The sequence below is a fragment of the Lipophrys pholis genome (assembly GCF_963383615.2).
Source record: "Lipophrys pholis genome assembly, chromosome: 4".
Lineage (NCBI taxonomy): Eukaryota > Metazoa > Chordata > Actinopteri > Blenniiformes > Blenniidae > Lipophrys > Lipophrys pholis.
The window spans coordinates 30,442,535-30,456,624 of record NC_137637.1 but is presented as its reverse complement, the minus strand read 5'-3'; the positions used below and the strand labels follow the sequence as shown (position 1 = coordinate 30,456,624).

Here is a 14,090-nt window from a genome sequence, read left to right as displayed (position 1 = left end):
AGGCAGCGTACAGCCAGGAGAGAATTAATAGTCTTTACACAGGTTCCTCGCCTCTGAGAGGAAGTGAGATATCTGGATTCTATTTTATTTAGTAGTATTGGACTGCATCTCTAACTTTGGTCAGTATAATTGAGGACATGGAGACTTCACCTCCGTCTGGGTGCAAAACCGACTGTTCAACAGATTTCAGAGGATGGAACCTTGCCTTGAAATACCCATCAGTATTACATTCTCACTATTGGAACCGTAGTGTGTCTTAATTATGGCAAATTTCCCAAATTTTGACAGGAAATTCATCCCCAGAAAAGCCTAAAAAATCTCTTTAAGTATAAAATTAGATAAAAATCAATAACCCATTACTTTCTTCCATGCTTATTTATTAACTTGTATAAGTAAAGGTTTCGGGCAAAGGGTCCAAAGGGTGCTAAAGGTAAATAATTGTTCTAATGAGAGTGTTACAGTTCTGAGCCCTTTATAAAATAGACTTAATGCCACAAATCTACTGAAAAGACATAATCTTGGGAGTAAAATTACATTTTTTGGGGGACAATAATAAGCCTTTTATGTCCATATATTATGATTCTATAACCAACCAGCCTGAACAGCCAGAACCTTTTCCTACAAAGCTTATTAAAGCAAGACAAAGCAGCTCGATGTGAACACACACAGAGCCTGAAAACACGTTCATGTCAATATGTGATTAGATGGAGAAAGTTACACTCATTTTTCTTTGCTGAGCAGCAGCAGCTTTGCTCGAACTCAGATGGTGGCATACTGATTCAGGGCCTCAGAATAAAAGCAGTAGCGATCTATTTTTGATCCCCGGCCTCCGACAGAGCTCCCCGGCGGAGCTTCCCATGCGAAACCTGGCCAACCGCCAGCAAAGTGATAGATTACACACAACCACGTCCCGGCAGGGCCGCGGCTGCTACAAAGGCACTTCCACCTTTCTTGAGGCTTTTTGGACGAAATTGATTAGAAAAGTTCATGTCTTCAAGCCAACGTCTTCTCAATCAGCGGACTCTCGAAGGGAAACGCAGCAGTGAGAAGAATTTATGTGTGAACAAACAAAGCATCCCAAGACTTGAATTAAAACAGAAGAAAATCCTTTTGCTTAACATATTAATCTAAAACATTTTTTTACTGCAGGTGAGAATGAAAAGGAAAACTGTTTGTGTTCACCCAAATTGACGTGTCTGTGACGGTTCAGGACGTTACACCTCAAAATTAAAGCGTTTCACGTCTCCACACCACACATCCTCCAGAGCACCCGAATTCACTTCTGAAGATTTTAAAGCATCAACACTTCAATTAAAGAGAGAAATCTGCTGTCACAGGGGTCAGAGGTCACACGGGGGTCAGAGTTCAATCCAGCTCCTGCAGAAGCCATCTGCCGTGCTCGAGGCATAAAAATGGATTATCTCCATTCGTGCATCCATCTTCTGTACCCGTTTTAGTTTTATCTGAGCTAAGGTCCAAAAGACTGAGACCACACACACACACACACACACACACACACACACACACACACACACACACACACACACACACACACACACACACACACACACACACTACGTTTTCTTTCATGTTGCAGCAAACAACAGCTTCCAATGATGCCAGTTCTAATCATTGGCGGCGTCAGAGGTCTCAATTTAGGATTTCTACTTTATTTTCTACTGCAGCACCGACACTCAGCGCACCGTGCACGTAACAGTCGTGCACATACAGTGAAAGCGCTGCGATTTAAGACAAAGAGGATATTATGTCGCTTCCCAGTTCCGCTCCCATTTCCAACGCGCAAACGTTTTAGCAGCTAAAATCGCTCCGTGTTTTACTGTTAACGGCAATTTACACAGTCATGGAGAGAAAAAAAAAAGTGCTCTCATTAACAGGAAGTGGTAAGGTCAAAGGTTAACACATGCGCTCCACCCATCTAAATCTAGGAAATCATCTTACTGTCTAGATAGAGCTGCTCAGGCTGGTTCAATCTAATAACAGTTGGAAAGTATTTGGATGAGTGTGATTATTGCAAATAATATATGTAGCACAACAAGGACATTGTATGTTATCCCCTTCCCCCCACCCCCCTCCCCCCTCCCCCCTCCCCCCTCGACTTTCTTCTCTCTCTTCTCTTCTCTCTCACTTTGAGCGTTCCCCCCCGGTCGTGTACGGCAGCCATGCCAGCTTCTGACGGAGAAGGCAACAGGAGGAGACTCCAGGTCTCTCCCTGTTGCAAGACCAAAAACTGTTCTGACTCCGAAGGCTCTCAATCACATCATATTGTTGGCCCAAGCTGCCGAACAGGACAAGGGCGAAAGAAAGATTAAAAAAAAAATAAAAAAAATAAATAAATAAAAAAAAAAATAAAAAATAAATCTTTTTATGGATGTATTTATTAACTAACCAGACAACATATTATGATATTCCCACACAGAAAACCTGAGTAAATAACTTTATTTTATTTTTTATTTGAATCATAATTCTCTGGGGTGCTGGCTATCCCAGGGGCAGCTACAGCACCACCAAGCCCCTCACTGGTGCCCCCTGTGGTTCCACTGCAGATCTATCGCTCTGAAAGCAGGACAGAGAAAGACTGCAGCTCTGCAGCTCCACAACAGTTTTAATAAACAATGAAAGCAATGAGTATCAAACTAATGGACACTTCAGTAGCAAGTTAGTAGTCTTCAGTAGTCTTTATACAAAGTGGTGGAGCTGTCGTCTCTCCCGGTTCGACAATGGCCTGCCTCCACCGTACCTCAAATGTATTCACAGTTTCAATTAAAAGTCAACTTACCTTTGTAATGTCGGTAGTTTACCTCAGCTGTTTGCTTGCTGCTTCTTTAATTAGTTGGTCTATCAAACGCAGCTGTCATTGCAGAGCAGGAGAGCTCTCAGTTGAAAATATGGGGCTTTATATTGATTACTTGATGAACTGAAACAGACATCACGAATTGACTTCTGACAAACTTCATCTGAACTTAATGAGTAAATCAGACTGACCCACGGTGTTGACAGCTCAGCTGATGTGTCACACCAATACACTACCTGACCCTGACCCCCTGTAAAGTACACTACCGCCCCAGAAGGAAGGCATTTTATTCATATCATTAATATCTACAGAATGAGTAACTTTATAATTGTACATTTTTCACTGTTTCTCGCTGAAAGTTATGAAATCCTCACTGGATTTCTGTAAACAATTGCCTACAGCTTCATGTATTATACTATTATACTATTTGCAATATAGGAGTCTAAATATACACAGACATGATTCTATTTCCTCTGGACAAGAAGAAAAGCTGAGTTACCATTTATGGTCACTTACCTCCTTAAGGGTTAAGAGATAATTGCACTGTTGTGTTGTGGTAGAATACCTGTAGTGTCAGCCAGTCTGAGTTTTAATAGTTTAAATCTTCTTCCTGTGTGCGAGAGGGTTTCATCTCACAGTCCAAAAGCATTTCAGGTTAATTGGAGATCATAATATGTGTTTTCTGTGTCCAGGGTGTCTCTATTGCAGAAGACCAAACTGAACAAAGTTACTTCCTCGTGCAACAAATTATATTTATTTTAGTCAAGTTCCTCCGCTACTTTTCAGAGAAGTAATCATAAACTTGCACAAATCTTTTGGTGAAGTTGGAGGAAGATGAGAGGAGAGCAGGAGGTGGGAGTCACATGGGAAGCAGTCAGGCTGCCGTCACATGGCTTGTGTTTGCAGGTTGAGCTGAGGGGAGGAGGGGTTTTACACTGAAGTTTGTGCAACACAGAGGCTGCATCAGTGCTCCATGAAGCCTTTCAACAAGTTCAAACTGGTCGGATCAAGGGAGAGCTGCTGGAAACCAAACGGCCTGTCATGGAAATCCCTGCCATCAATCTGAAGGTGAGGCTTGTCCCTAATGTTTTATCATACAGTGTGACTGCGCACAGGATTACATTTGGTGTCGATCTAAACTTTTTTTTTTTTTTTAAACTTCTCATTTGTAATTCCTCTGTGGTGCAACCAGCTTCCTCTACTTGACTCACAGACCTCAATGAACAGCAGCTTTTCATTAAGTTAGACAGAAACTTCATTATTAAGGAAATAAAATAGTAGAGATATGTTAAAGTGGATTTAGGATTAAAGAATAAACCTTGCTTATTGAAAAGAATGAATTATGCTGTTGGATTTGTTCATTAAACATAGTTTAAACTAAATGTATTAGTACAAACATTTCATTAGCTATAAAAAAAAACAAAGATGGCTATATAAAGTCCACAGCAGTAAAATGTCTTGTCATTTCCAATTAGTTTGGATGTTATACTACAATAAATGCTTTTAAATGCAATTAGTTTTCTCTGGTTAACGTTCAGAGTAACTTGCAAAAGAAAGAAAACCAATCAATCATGGAAAATGAAACTTCCGAAGACTAAAATATAATCCCAAGGGGTCACTGATACTGGAATATTTTCTGGATTCAGCCTTCCAGTTGACTGTGATCACATGTTTCTTGTTTAACTGAGTAATTTCTGATTTTACTGTCGGTGAACTAATTGATGGAACGCCGCATGCATTTAATTACTGTTCTGATCATTTCTTGTTGACCAGATTTACTTTGTTTGTATTCATCAAGTCCCTTTGTATCCTGCAATTCTTTAGCTTTTTATAAAAGACATAACTTTAACAAGTTGTTTTATTGGTATATAACTGGTCAACTATGAGAAAACTTTAGTCAGAGACAGGAAAGACTTTTATTTATTTATTCAAGAACCTAGTCATCTCCCTTCTCTCCTCTGTTGCAGGCCATAGTGCTGGTGCACTGGCTGCTCACAGTGTGGTGAGTGTGAACTTTGTTTTTCTTCCACAAACCTGAGGAATTTAGCTCCTCTTTTGACACACATTCTCACTGTCTCTGTCCAGCCGCACTGCTTCACCTGCACGTCCAGCACAGTCAGACGTCCTGTCCCTCCAGGACACCGTGTAAAGATCTCTCCTGTGTGAATTCTCTTCCCGCCAGGGGCTGCATGGCGTGGTTGCCCTCCTCTTTCGCATGGGGCAACTTTGGTGTTTTGGCGATCGGAGTCTGGGCGATTGCACAGAGGGACTCGATTGACGCGGTGCTCATGGTGAGTGTTTGCCGTAATTCTTTCTTCACGCAATCTTGACATCATGTGACACATGCAGGAGTCTAACTATAGGCGCAGCGCTGTGTATCCGTGATAACCTATTTGTGTGTGGAATCTGGGACAATCCGTGTGCAGCCCTTTGGGAGAGATAGCCTCTCCTTGTCGCAGCGCCGAGTACAGTAGGTTTGCCTGTCAGCCTTTTAGTGTCCCAGCTGCACCGAGAGCCGGAGTCACAAAACGCTCGCTCGTTCGTGCAAAGCAAGTCTTTGCTATTGTCAGAGTAATAATACACATGATAGATTCACTGTACTTCCAATTTTAAAAAAACAACAACAATTGAGTTCGTCGTTGTGACTGATAATGTCTTCAAAAGTGAAATTGGACTTTCTGTATTTCATAATCATCAAATATATAAAGTATTTTATAACTTTGAAACTAAAAGTACACCTCTGACCTTTACTGGGTCCTGCACATATTTGTATTCGTCTATTTATCCATCTTCTTTACCCGCCTCGCCCGGAGGCGAGTGGTGTCTGACTGTTACCAGCGCAGGGCAGAAGACACGGTGAACCTCGGACGAACTAACTAATAGAGTGACCTCATTACCAAACAAGCATGTGTTTGTGTGAGAAAGCCAGACTACCTGGAGAACATCCATCCATCCATCCATCCATCCATCCATTCATTAATCTTCTATACCGCTTAGTCCAACTAATAGCTGGGGCAGCTGATCCCAGCTGAAGGCAGGCTGCAACCTGGAAAGTTCGCCAGTCCGTCACAAGTCAAACAGAGAAAGACAGACACACACTAATGTATGCAGCCACAGTTTGGGACTGTTGGGAGGAAATGGCACACATGTCACAGGGGCGAACACGCAAACTCAGAAACAAAAAGTCTCAGTTTTAGCCAGGAGCGTGAACCAGGACCGGCTCTACGTACATCTGCCACCAACATTGACTTAATTCCAGTGTAAAATGAAGTTTTCCCTTTTCAGAGACGGCTGACTGACAGATACAAGATGGTTTGTACACTGATGTGTAAGAATGTGTATTTTCTGTCACTTTAGGAGAAACGAAAAAAGTCACTTGATGTATTCTGAAATCTTGTTTCATGGTGCAAAAAGACCCTTTATTCATAGCTTCTTTATGCCAAGCACTCTAAATCCGGGTGGTGTGTCGGACACAATGATTAAATCCAAACTCGTCAAACAACCTGGACATACAAAAAAAAGATGTTCACTCTGCTAAACATTATGATCACTGATCATCTGGCGAACAGGCGAGCTACCACACTGCACTCGCCCTGCACACACAGACACGTGGGAACTGGTGATGGAGAGTTTCGGGTGACAGACTTCACTTGTGACACGAGTCCACCTTCTTCCTTGCCGCCACAGTTTCTGGTGGGGATGGTCGCCACGATACTGACCGACATCATCCACTTCGGGATCTATTATCCGATCAATGAGTTTGCGGAAAGGCCGCGGGACGTGTTTCGCTTCAGCGCGGGAATGGCCATCCTCAACCTGCTGCTCAAACCCGCCTCCTGCTTCTTTGTCTACCAAATGTACCGCGAGCGAGGAGGAGACTACAATGTCAACTTTGGTGAGTCAGACATGAGGGTTCTTGACTGTGTGAAGAGTTGCACACTACGCATGTTTTCTTTCCTCCTTTTTCTATGTGGAATCTATACAGCGAGAAAAGATTCAGTTCAGTGTTTCCTGTTTCCAGCCTGACGTTTAATAACGCACATCTCGTATGCATACATTGCGTCGAAAGTGTGAATTCAAAACCAGTGGGAAGTTGTGACTGAAGCGCATGGTGTGGTCTGCTGCATGTCTCCAGAGGCACTTCTACATCCTCCCTGCGTTGCTCCATGCAGTTCCTCTCGAAAGACATGCCGAGCGCGGCACAAACTGGAAAGACTGTGTGTGTTTAAACCACTGGCAGATGATTCCTCCGTCAAACTAATTAGTTACAGTCACAAGACTTTAAACGCGGTGAAATATCCCAGCGTTGCAATGATTTCTCCATAAGTTGTTTTTAGCGCTCGTGTGTCATCCCTGCCACCGATTTCTGGTGCGCCAAGGAACATATTAAACATATGCAGGCTGTCATGATGGCACGAAAATAGGACAGGAGGGATGTGGAAACGCAGAGCTATAAATTGCTTTACGGATGAAAAAGAATAAACAAAATATCAAAGACAGTCAAAGGGTTACAACTGCACTAATGTGATAACTTGACAGAAACGTCCTCAGACGTAGAGGAACTCTTATAAAACGTGTCTGATAAATACACTGGCTCCTCTCAAGGATTCACTTCATTTGTACTTTGATCGGCCAAGTGAAGCCATTGATTTGGAGACTTGAACTTGCTCTTCTGAGAGATTTCCCATTAGAAATCCAGCGGAGCTGTGAGGTGTAACGGACACTTAAACGCTCGAGACCGTTCCGCCACGCTTCAGCTTTATCGAATAAACAAAAATGGCAGCATAGGTTTTTTTTTCGTTGTTTTGTTTTTTCTCTTTCTTGTGTAAATGTGTTCTCTGCAGGCCGTCTCTCCTCAGGCAAGCCGTTCCAAAGGACACAAGCTTTGATCGCAAAAGTTTGGTCATCTTTTAGGTTCAGCCAGCTTTTTGCACAGCCGGCAGGGATCTATGTGAGGATTTTCTGGCTGCATCCAAGCTCAGGAGGGCCCAACATTTCTGAATTGAATTGTGTTCTACTCCGATAAGTGAACGGCAAAATCGAATTATTACTAAAACACACAAGACGTCAATACAGGGGAGTACAAATTGGTATAGTATGAGAATATCTTTCGTTAAAAACGTCCATTTATTCGACTGCAAATAGGGAGAAGTAATGAAATTACTGCTGCATGGCAGCCCAAACGTGCAGCTGACAAAAGAGCCTTTTGAAGGATAATTGAATATTGATGAATGTGCTCTCTCTGTGGTTTTGCCGTTCTGCCACACTGACACAGCAGGTACAGCCATTAGTCTTTGCGCTGACTGATGAAAGCAGCTAAATGTTAGCTTCAGACGATGTCTGTTTTAATTGCAGCCTGATTGCGTTGCTGGCATTTCTGCGGTTCCCCGCCGCACACGGCGCTCTGGGAATCGGTGTGAACTGTTGATGTTGGGAGCTGATGGGGGGGATTTTTTGCGGTGGTTTGAGTTAATGGATTCGGTTCAACTCTCACACTGCTTCCAGAAAATCCCTGAAAAAAATGAGACGATTCAGTTTTTCTCCAACTGTCAGTCAAACGGTTCATTGCATTCGCTCAAATGCCAGAAACTGAGAATAGCCATGGACGTCTTATCACGTCAAGCACCTGAACGATATTTCAATTCCTCATAGTCAAATATCCTTGTTGTCAGTCTATTGGCTCCAGATGAAACCACATCGAAAAATCTATGTTCAAGGTTTTCTCATTAAAAGTAGAGACGGTTGCGGTGCCTGGTCAATACTGAAATAAAAATCTGTCATTGCAGTCTGGAGGAATGTATTTCCAGTCACGTGTCCCTACATTTACAATCCGACTGGTGATGATTACAGCAGTATCTGGAATCGAAGATAGAATCAATAGAAACAAGAAAACTTTTGTTATGTAGACGGAGATAAATGTCAAGTAAAAACTGTTTATGGGCATCAAACTTTTTCTTACACTAATTTTGTTATATTGTGAATATAACACTGCGAATATTAGGAAACTATCGACTTCAGCAATTTCTCTTTCAAATGCATTCAAGATGAGAGGTTGTTGTTTCCGATCTTTCAAATTTAATGTGTGAGGTTGAGGTCAGAGTCGGACAGTGTTAGAGTTAGTGGAGTATTTTAAGACGTATGTCCTAAACCGATTTAAATCAAAATCTATTAGTTTGTGGCTCGAGCAGGAGTCTGCAACATTTATGACCAAATTAACTTTCCACCAAATCAAATTTAGCCGGAGCCGCAAAACACAGTTGACCTTTTTAAAATGAGGCCAGCACAGCTCTTTTAAGTTTCATATATGAATATAAAATGTGTCTTTATGGTGCATTTATGAAGTTTTGATTTCTGTTTAGGATGTTAAACATTTCATTACATTTTGAGGTTTTTTTTTACCTGATTTTACATGTTTCATCTTTTTTTCTGCATTTTGTGGACAATTTTGACATTTTAGCAGCTTTAACCATTTTTTGAAGCAGTTTTGTGTTTTTTGTCCCCCATTTTCAAGCTTTTATTCCTTTTAGAACTCCGAGTCATTTTAGATTTGTTTGTCAAAGCTCTTTTAGTAGGGTTTTTTTTAAACCCCATTTATCATGGTTTTATCTATTTTTCTCGATTTTTGCCATTTCAGTTCTCTTTTTTTTTAAATCCCTTTTTAGGCCAAGAGTTAAAAGTCCTTTTTAAAATGACTTTGTGTGAATAAATAAAATGAAAACAAGATAATGTTGGGGTTTTTTAAGGTATAATTTGGTGAAAGTTTAAGCAAGCCAAAGTCCCCTGGGCTAGAGAAAGACTGTTACAGATGGTATTTCAAAACACTATTGAGTAGAAGTCAAATCTACAACAACTATTAAAATATAATGTCATGCGGCAATGCTGGGTTGTAGCAGTCCTTTGCTTAACTCTGTCCGCTGCTCTGCATCCTCTGGTCTCCCTGCTCCACCACAACCTGATTGAATTGAATATTTTGAACTTCATCAAATGGCTTCATGTTATTTTTCATTTAATATATCCAGGTGGGCTGGTTTCACGCAGAGTGTCTGGATCCACACTAGAAAACGCTGTCTTAAGCTGTGTTCACACTTGTCAAGTTCGGCCTGATTAAAACAAACCCCGGAGTCGTCGCTGCGTTTGTGCAGTCTATTTCTGGAAGTGTGAACCCCACTTTGATAATCCTGCGCCAAACCAGTGATCCGGGTCTGTCTGGGAAGCCGCTCACAGACGTGTTCAGACGCCCCGGTGCTGCTCGATGGAAGTTTGATTGAAGTCTGAACACAGCAGGAGTGACCAAAGAGTCCTAAATTTACCCACCGTGGGACATCATGGCATGATTTTGTCGCATGTTGAGAGCACAGCGGACGGATTAATGCTTTTTAGTCGGTTAAAAACGCCAAGAGATTCGTGTTGTTTAGACAAGTGCATAACGTTGCTGTGGATGACAAGTCGCAAATGTATAATTAGTAAAAAAAAAAGATAGTTAATATTTTAGTTAAACACCAAAAAGCCAGGGTGAGTTTAAAGGAAACTGCAACCTTTTTGTCCAAACCAGTAACCTGGCACCACAAGTGTAAACTCTAGGAAACATTCATATTTTTAATTCATCACCTGGTCCACACTGAATCAAAATAATGTTCTGAATATCTGGCCGTGTAGATTTACTCATACACTGTCGATGTACCGATATATCGACAGCAATGCTGGATGTTGCTATGATTGCGATCGAACCCAAGTGGAATTGTCCTCTGTATATTTTCTTATCAGCTACAAACTAACAGAGGCACTTGTGAAATATATTTTAAAAAAAAGAGACAAACCAGGAGCGTCGAGGTGTAAAATTGCAGATTAGTGGCCGCATACAGTCTGATCTCAAAGCGGCTGGAGCAGTAAATTTCAATACAAATACATTTTAAATCGTGAAAACTGAAAATATTTCTTCTCATTTTGACACATTCTTGGTTCCTGTGGAGTGTTATGATATTACTGTTTGGCATCCTTCACCTTCTTGTGTTTTGCTTTTGTACATCTATGTGTTTCTTTAGTTTTTCTGTTGTGATTTGATCATTTCTCTGTTTTCCTCTGATTTCCTCTCTGATCTTTGACCTCTCAGACTTAGAGACCTCTGTGGACAGTCGATGCACTACGGACAGTGCTGACAGTGCCTTTATTGCCCGCCGCTATTGATTCCCGGCTTCTTCTCATTCATTCTTTTTTGCTCTTTCTGTACTCCGCCCGTCCTTTACCGCCCCCTTCCATGCTGCAAGTAAGATTACAAATCAAGCAGCAGAACAAACGGGCTGCAGGATATTTTCCTCTCAATCATTATGTCGTCAATTTTCTATTTTCTTTCACGTTGTAATTTTAATATCTGTTTATCCTCATTGTCATCTTCATCCTCCCCTAACCTGCCTGCAAAAGCTATGTTTGTCTGCACATCTCTAGTATATATGTTTTTAGCAAAGTTCTGCATCTACTGTATGTTTAATTTAGAGTTCTAGTCTCCAGATACCTCATTTGTGCAGTTGTATTCTGTTGGCATATATTGGAAACTGAGCTGCATGATAGCGCAGCTCCTAATTAAAGTCAATATAATGTTTGACTCGGTAGACAATGAATGTGACCTGGTTATTTGCAAACACTTAATTGAACTTAACTTGGTGTCATTTGCTGGTTGTTTGACTTGTTTTTAAATCGTGTTTTAAGAAAAGTCCGTATATATTTTTGGCAAATAATCCAAACCTTCTGCAATGAATGTAAATATCTTGTTTGATTGGCATTTTATGTTTGGTTGTCACAGTGGTTCTTTATTAAGCCATGCAGAGGTGAGAAAGAGGACCTTGAACTTCTTAAAAAAAACAACAACATGCTATTGTTATTCTATGAAAGCAGAAGCATGTTTGCGCCACTCAAAGTTGAATTTTAAATAGAATTACATGTTTGCTCACTCCAACATTCATCAAGAGCAGTGTTTGCTATATGTTGGGGATAATTGCTTCCAACGGCACAGGGTATATTTATCCGGAGGCAGCCAGATGCTTAAGTCAAGATAACAAATCTGCCCGACTGCGTTATGACTCTGCTTCTGAAGGAGAAACGAGTGTGAAAGACCAAGAAAAAAACAAACCAAACCTTGGGTTTGGAGGCTTTTCAAGGATTTTCTTTTCCATTTAGAAAGCTGATTTCTTATACAGTATGCAAGACAAACGATAGTCCAAGCGACGGCAGCCATGATTACACATGAATAAATATTACATATTTGCCCGGGAGGCGTTTTGTGTGTGTTGAAGATCTCTTGTGTGTCCCTGCAGGTTTCCCCTCCGTATCACGAAACCGAGACGCCTATCAGTCAATCGACAACCAGGACGAGTCTTCCTCCTCCTCCTCCTCCACAGCAAATCCCTTCAACCAGGCCCAGGACAGCAAACCGGCAGTCCGCACATACTGACCGCAGAGCAGACTTCTCTTTCTTTTTTCTTTTTTTTTTAATGCATCGTTGCGATGCACGGGGGGGGGGTCAAATTTTCCAGTTTTGTGTTTCCTGCAGATAGGCTTCTGCAGAGCGCAACACTGAAAGCAAACTCCTCTCATGGTAAATTAGGATCGGTTTGGGTTCCAGCAAGAAATGTGGCATAATTAAACACTTTAATTTCAAATTAAGTTCAAAGCCGGTGATGAATTTTTTGCTGAGCTGGCACGTTACTGCTGAATAAATGCGGAGGAAAAAGCGTCTCTACCGCTCCCATGCTGTGTTGCTGTTGTTACCACCTGCTATTTTTAGTAGACGGGTTTTACTTCCTACTTCTAGAAGACCCCCCTCCATTTTTATTTTATTTAATTTTTTTGACAAATGTGCCACTGTTTTTGGTTCATCTTTACTGAAAACGCTGAACTCTCTTCGTCACGAGACAAATGGAATTAATTTCCAATGTTGTGCCTTCAAAACTACCTTGGCCTTTTTCAATTTCCATTGCAACAGATGTGATAATTTATCCTACATCTGCAAAGTTATTCATAATTCTACTTCCTTATCCAGATGCTAATTTCTGAAATCGGAAATATCAAAACACGATTGCTCGTTTTTTTTTGTAATGATCGCAAAAGGACCACATTTATGTTGTAATTTGAATAAAGAGCTGCTCACAATACAACGTTACATCACAGCTCTCTTACTGTGTGCAGCTTGAGATTACCAGTGTTTTTTTGTTTTTTTTGTACAGTCGACATGACAGTGTGGTCACATTACAGATGTTAAATGAAGTGTTTTAAACCTTTTAAATGTGCACAGATGCCCCGTCGGTGCAGCTCAGTGTAAAGCCGTGCGATATCTCATATTGCTCGTAAAGCTTTTTATGAAGTGTGCCCTCTCCGTTTTAGTGTGCAAACGGTACTAAACTGTCAGATCGGAAGGCAGCGGACACTGTGGGCTGAAATCCGCACTGAGTGATTTTGTCATTTGGACATTTTCACAGTCATTTCTCTTTTTAAACTGTTATGACTATAGAGTTCCTCAATTCATGGCACTGATGATCCAAGTGACCGAACGGAGACGTCGTAACTGTTATTGTCACATTTCGGGCTCGTGAAATCACTCCTACTTGACCCATAAGAGGCATTTTAATGACTTCTACTCTTTTTCGAATTATAGCTTGATTCAGTGGATGCTCTCATTGGGTCACGCAGCCATTAAAAGATTAAAATCTTTGAAATCATTTGTCATGTCCATGTGCAGCTCTGTTATAGAACTGCGCAAAACATTATACAGTTCATGATGTTACACGGTGTAATTTACCCATTCTGCTTGCAGCCTGCCTCAGAGAGTTACAGCATGTAGATGTTCAAGATATTTTACTACTGAAAAGAATAAAGGCAAAAAAAAAAAAAAGCTGTATTTTTTATCTAAAAAGATTTATAACACCCTGTAAGAGCAATGCTAAAATGGTATTTTGGAAAAAAAAATTATAATTTTTTACAACCTTTTTTTTAAATATATATATATATATATAGATGCCTCTACTCTTGAAAACCAGGTGTCAGAGTATTGAAATGATAAAAAGACCAAATATATTGTTTTAACTCCAGACTTTCTGAGTGTTTGAGTGTTTTCTACCGTTCTTTCATTTGAAGCTTTCTGCCAAGTTTTTACCTGAAGAATGAATAATCAAACTGTAAAGCGTTTACCTGCTCAGGTTTTATATCTGAATCTTGTACAAAGAGACGCTACGTAAAGTAACTGTGCTTTGTTACTGTATTAAAGTAGGTCCTTCAGGTATCTGTACTT

At 40.8% G+C, this 14,090-nt stretch overlaps 1 protein-coding gene across 1 annotated transcript; it reads left to right on the top strand.

Annotated features, from left to right (window-relative positions):
• Positions 1-3,744: 3,744 nt before the first annotated feature.
• Positions 3,745-14,090, top strand: agtrap (angiotensin II receptor-associated protein). The gene is made up of 5 exons (XM_080462373.1): positions 3,745-3,880; positions 4,780-4,814; positions 4,995-5,103; positions 6,500-6,707; positions 12,121-14,090. The coding sequence occupies exons 1-5, from the start codon at positions 3,854-3,856 to the stop codon at positions 12,255-12,257; spliced, it is 516 nt and encodes a 171-aa protein (XP_080318499.1). The 5' UTR covers positions 3,745-3,853; the 3' UTR covers positions 12,258-14,090.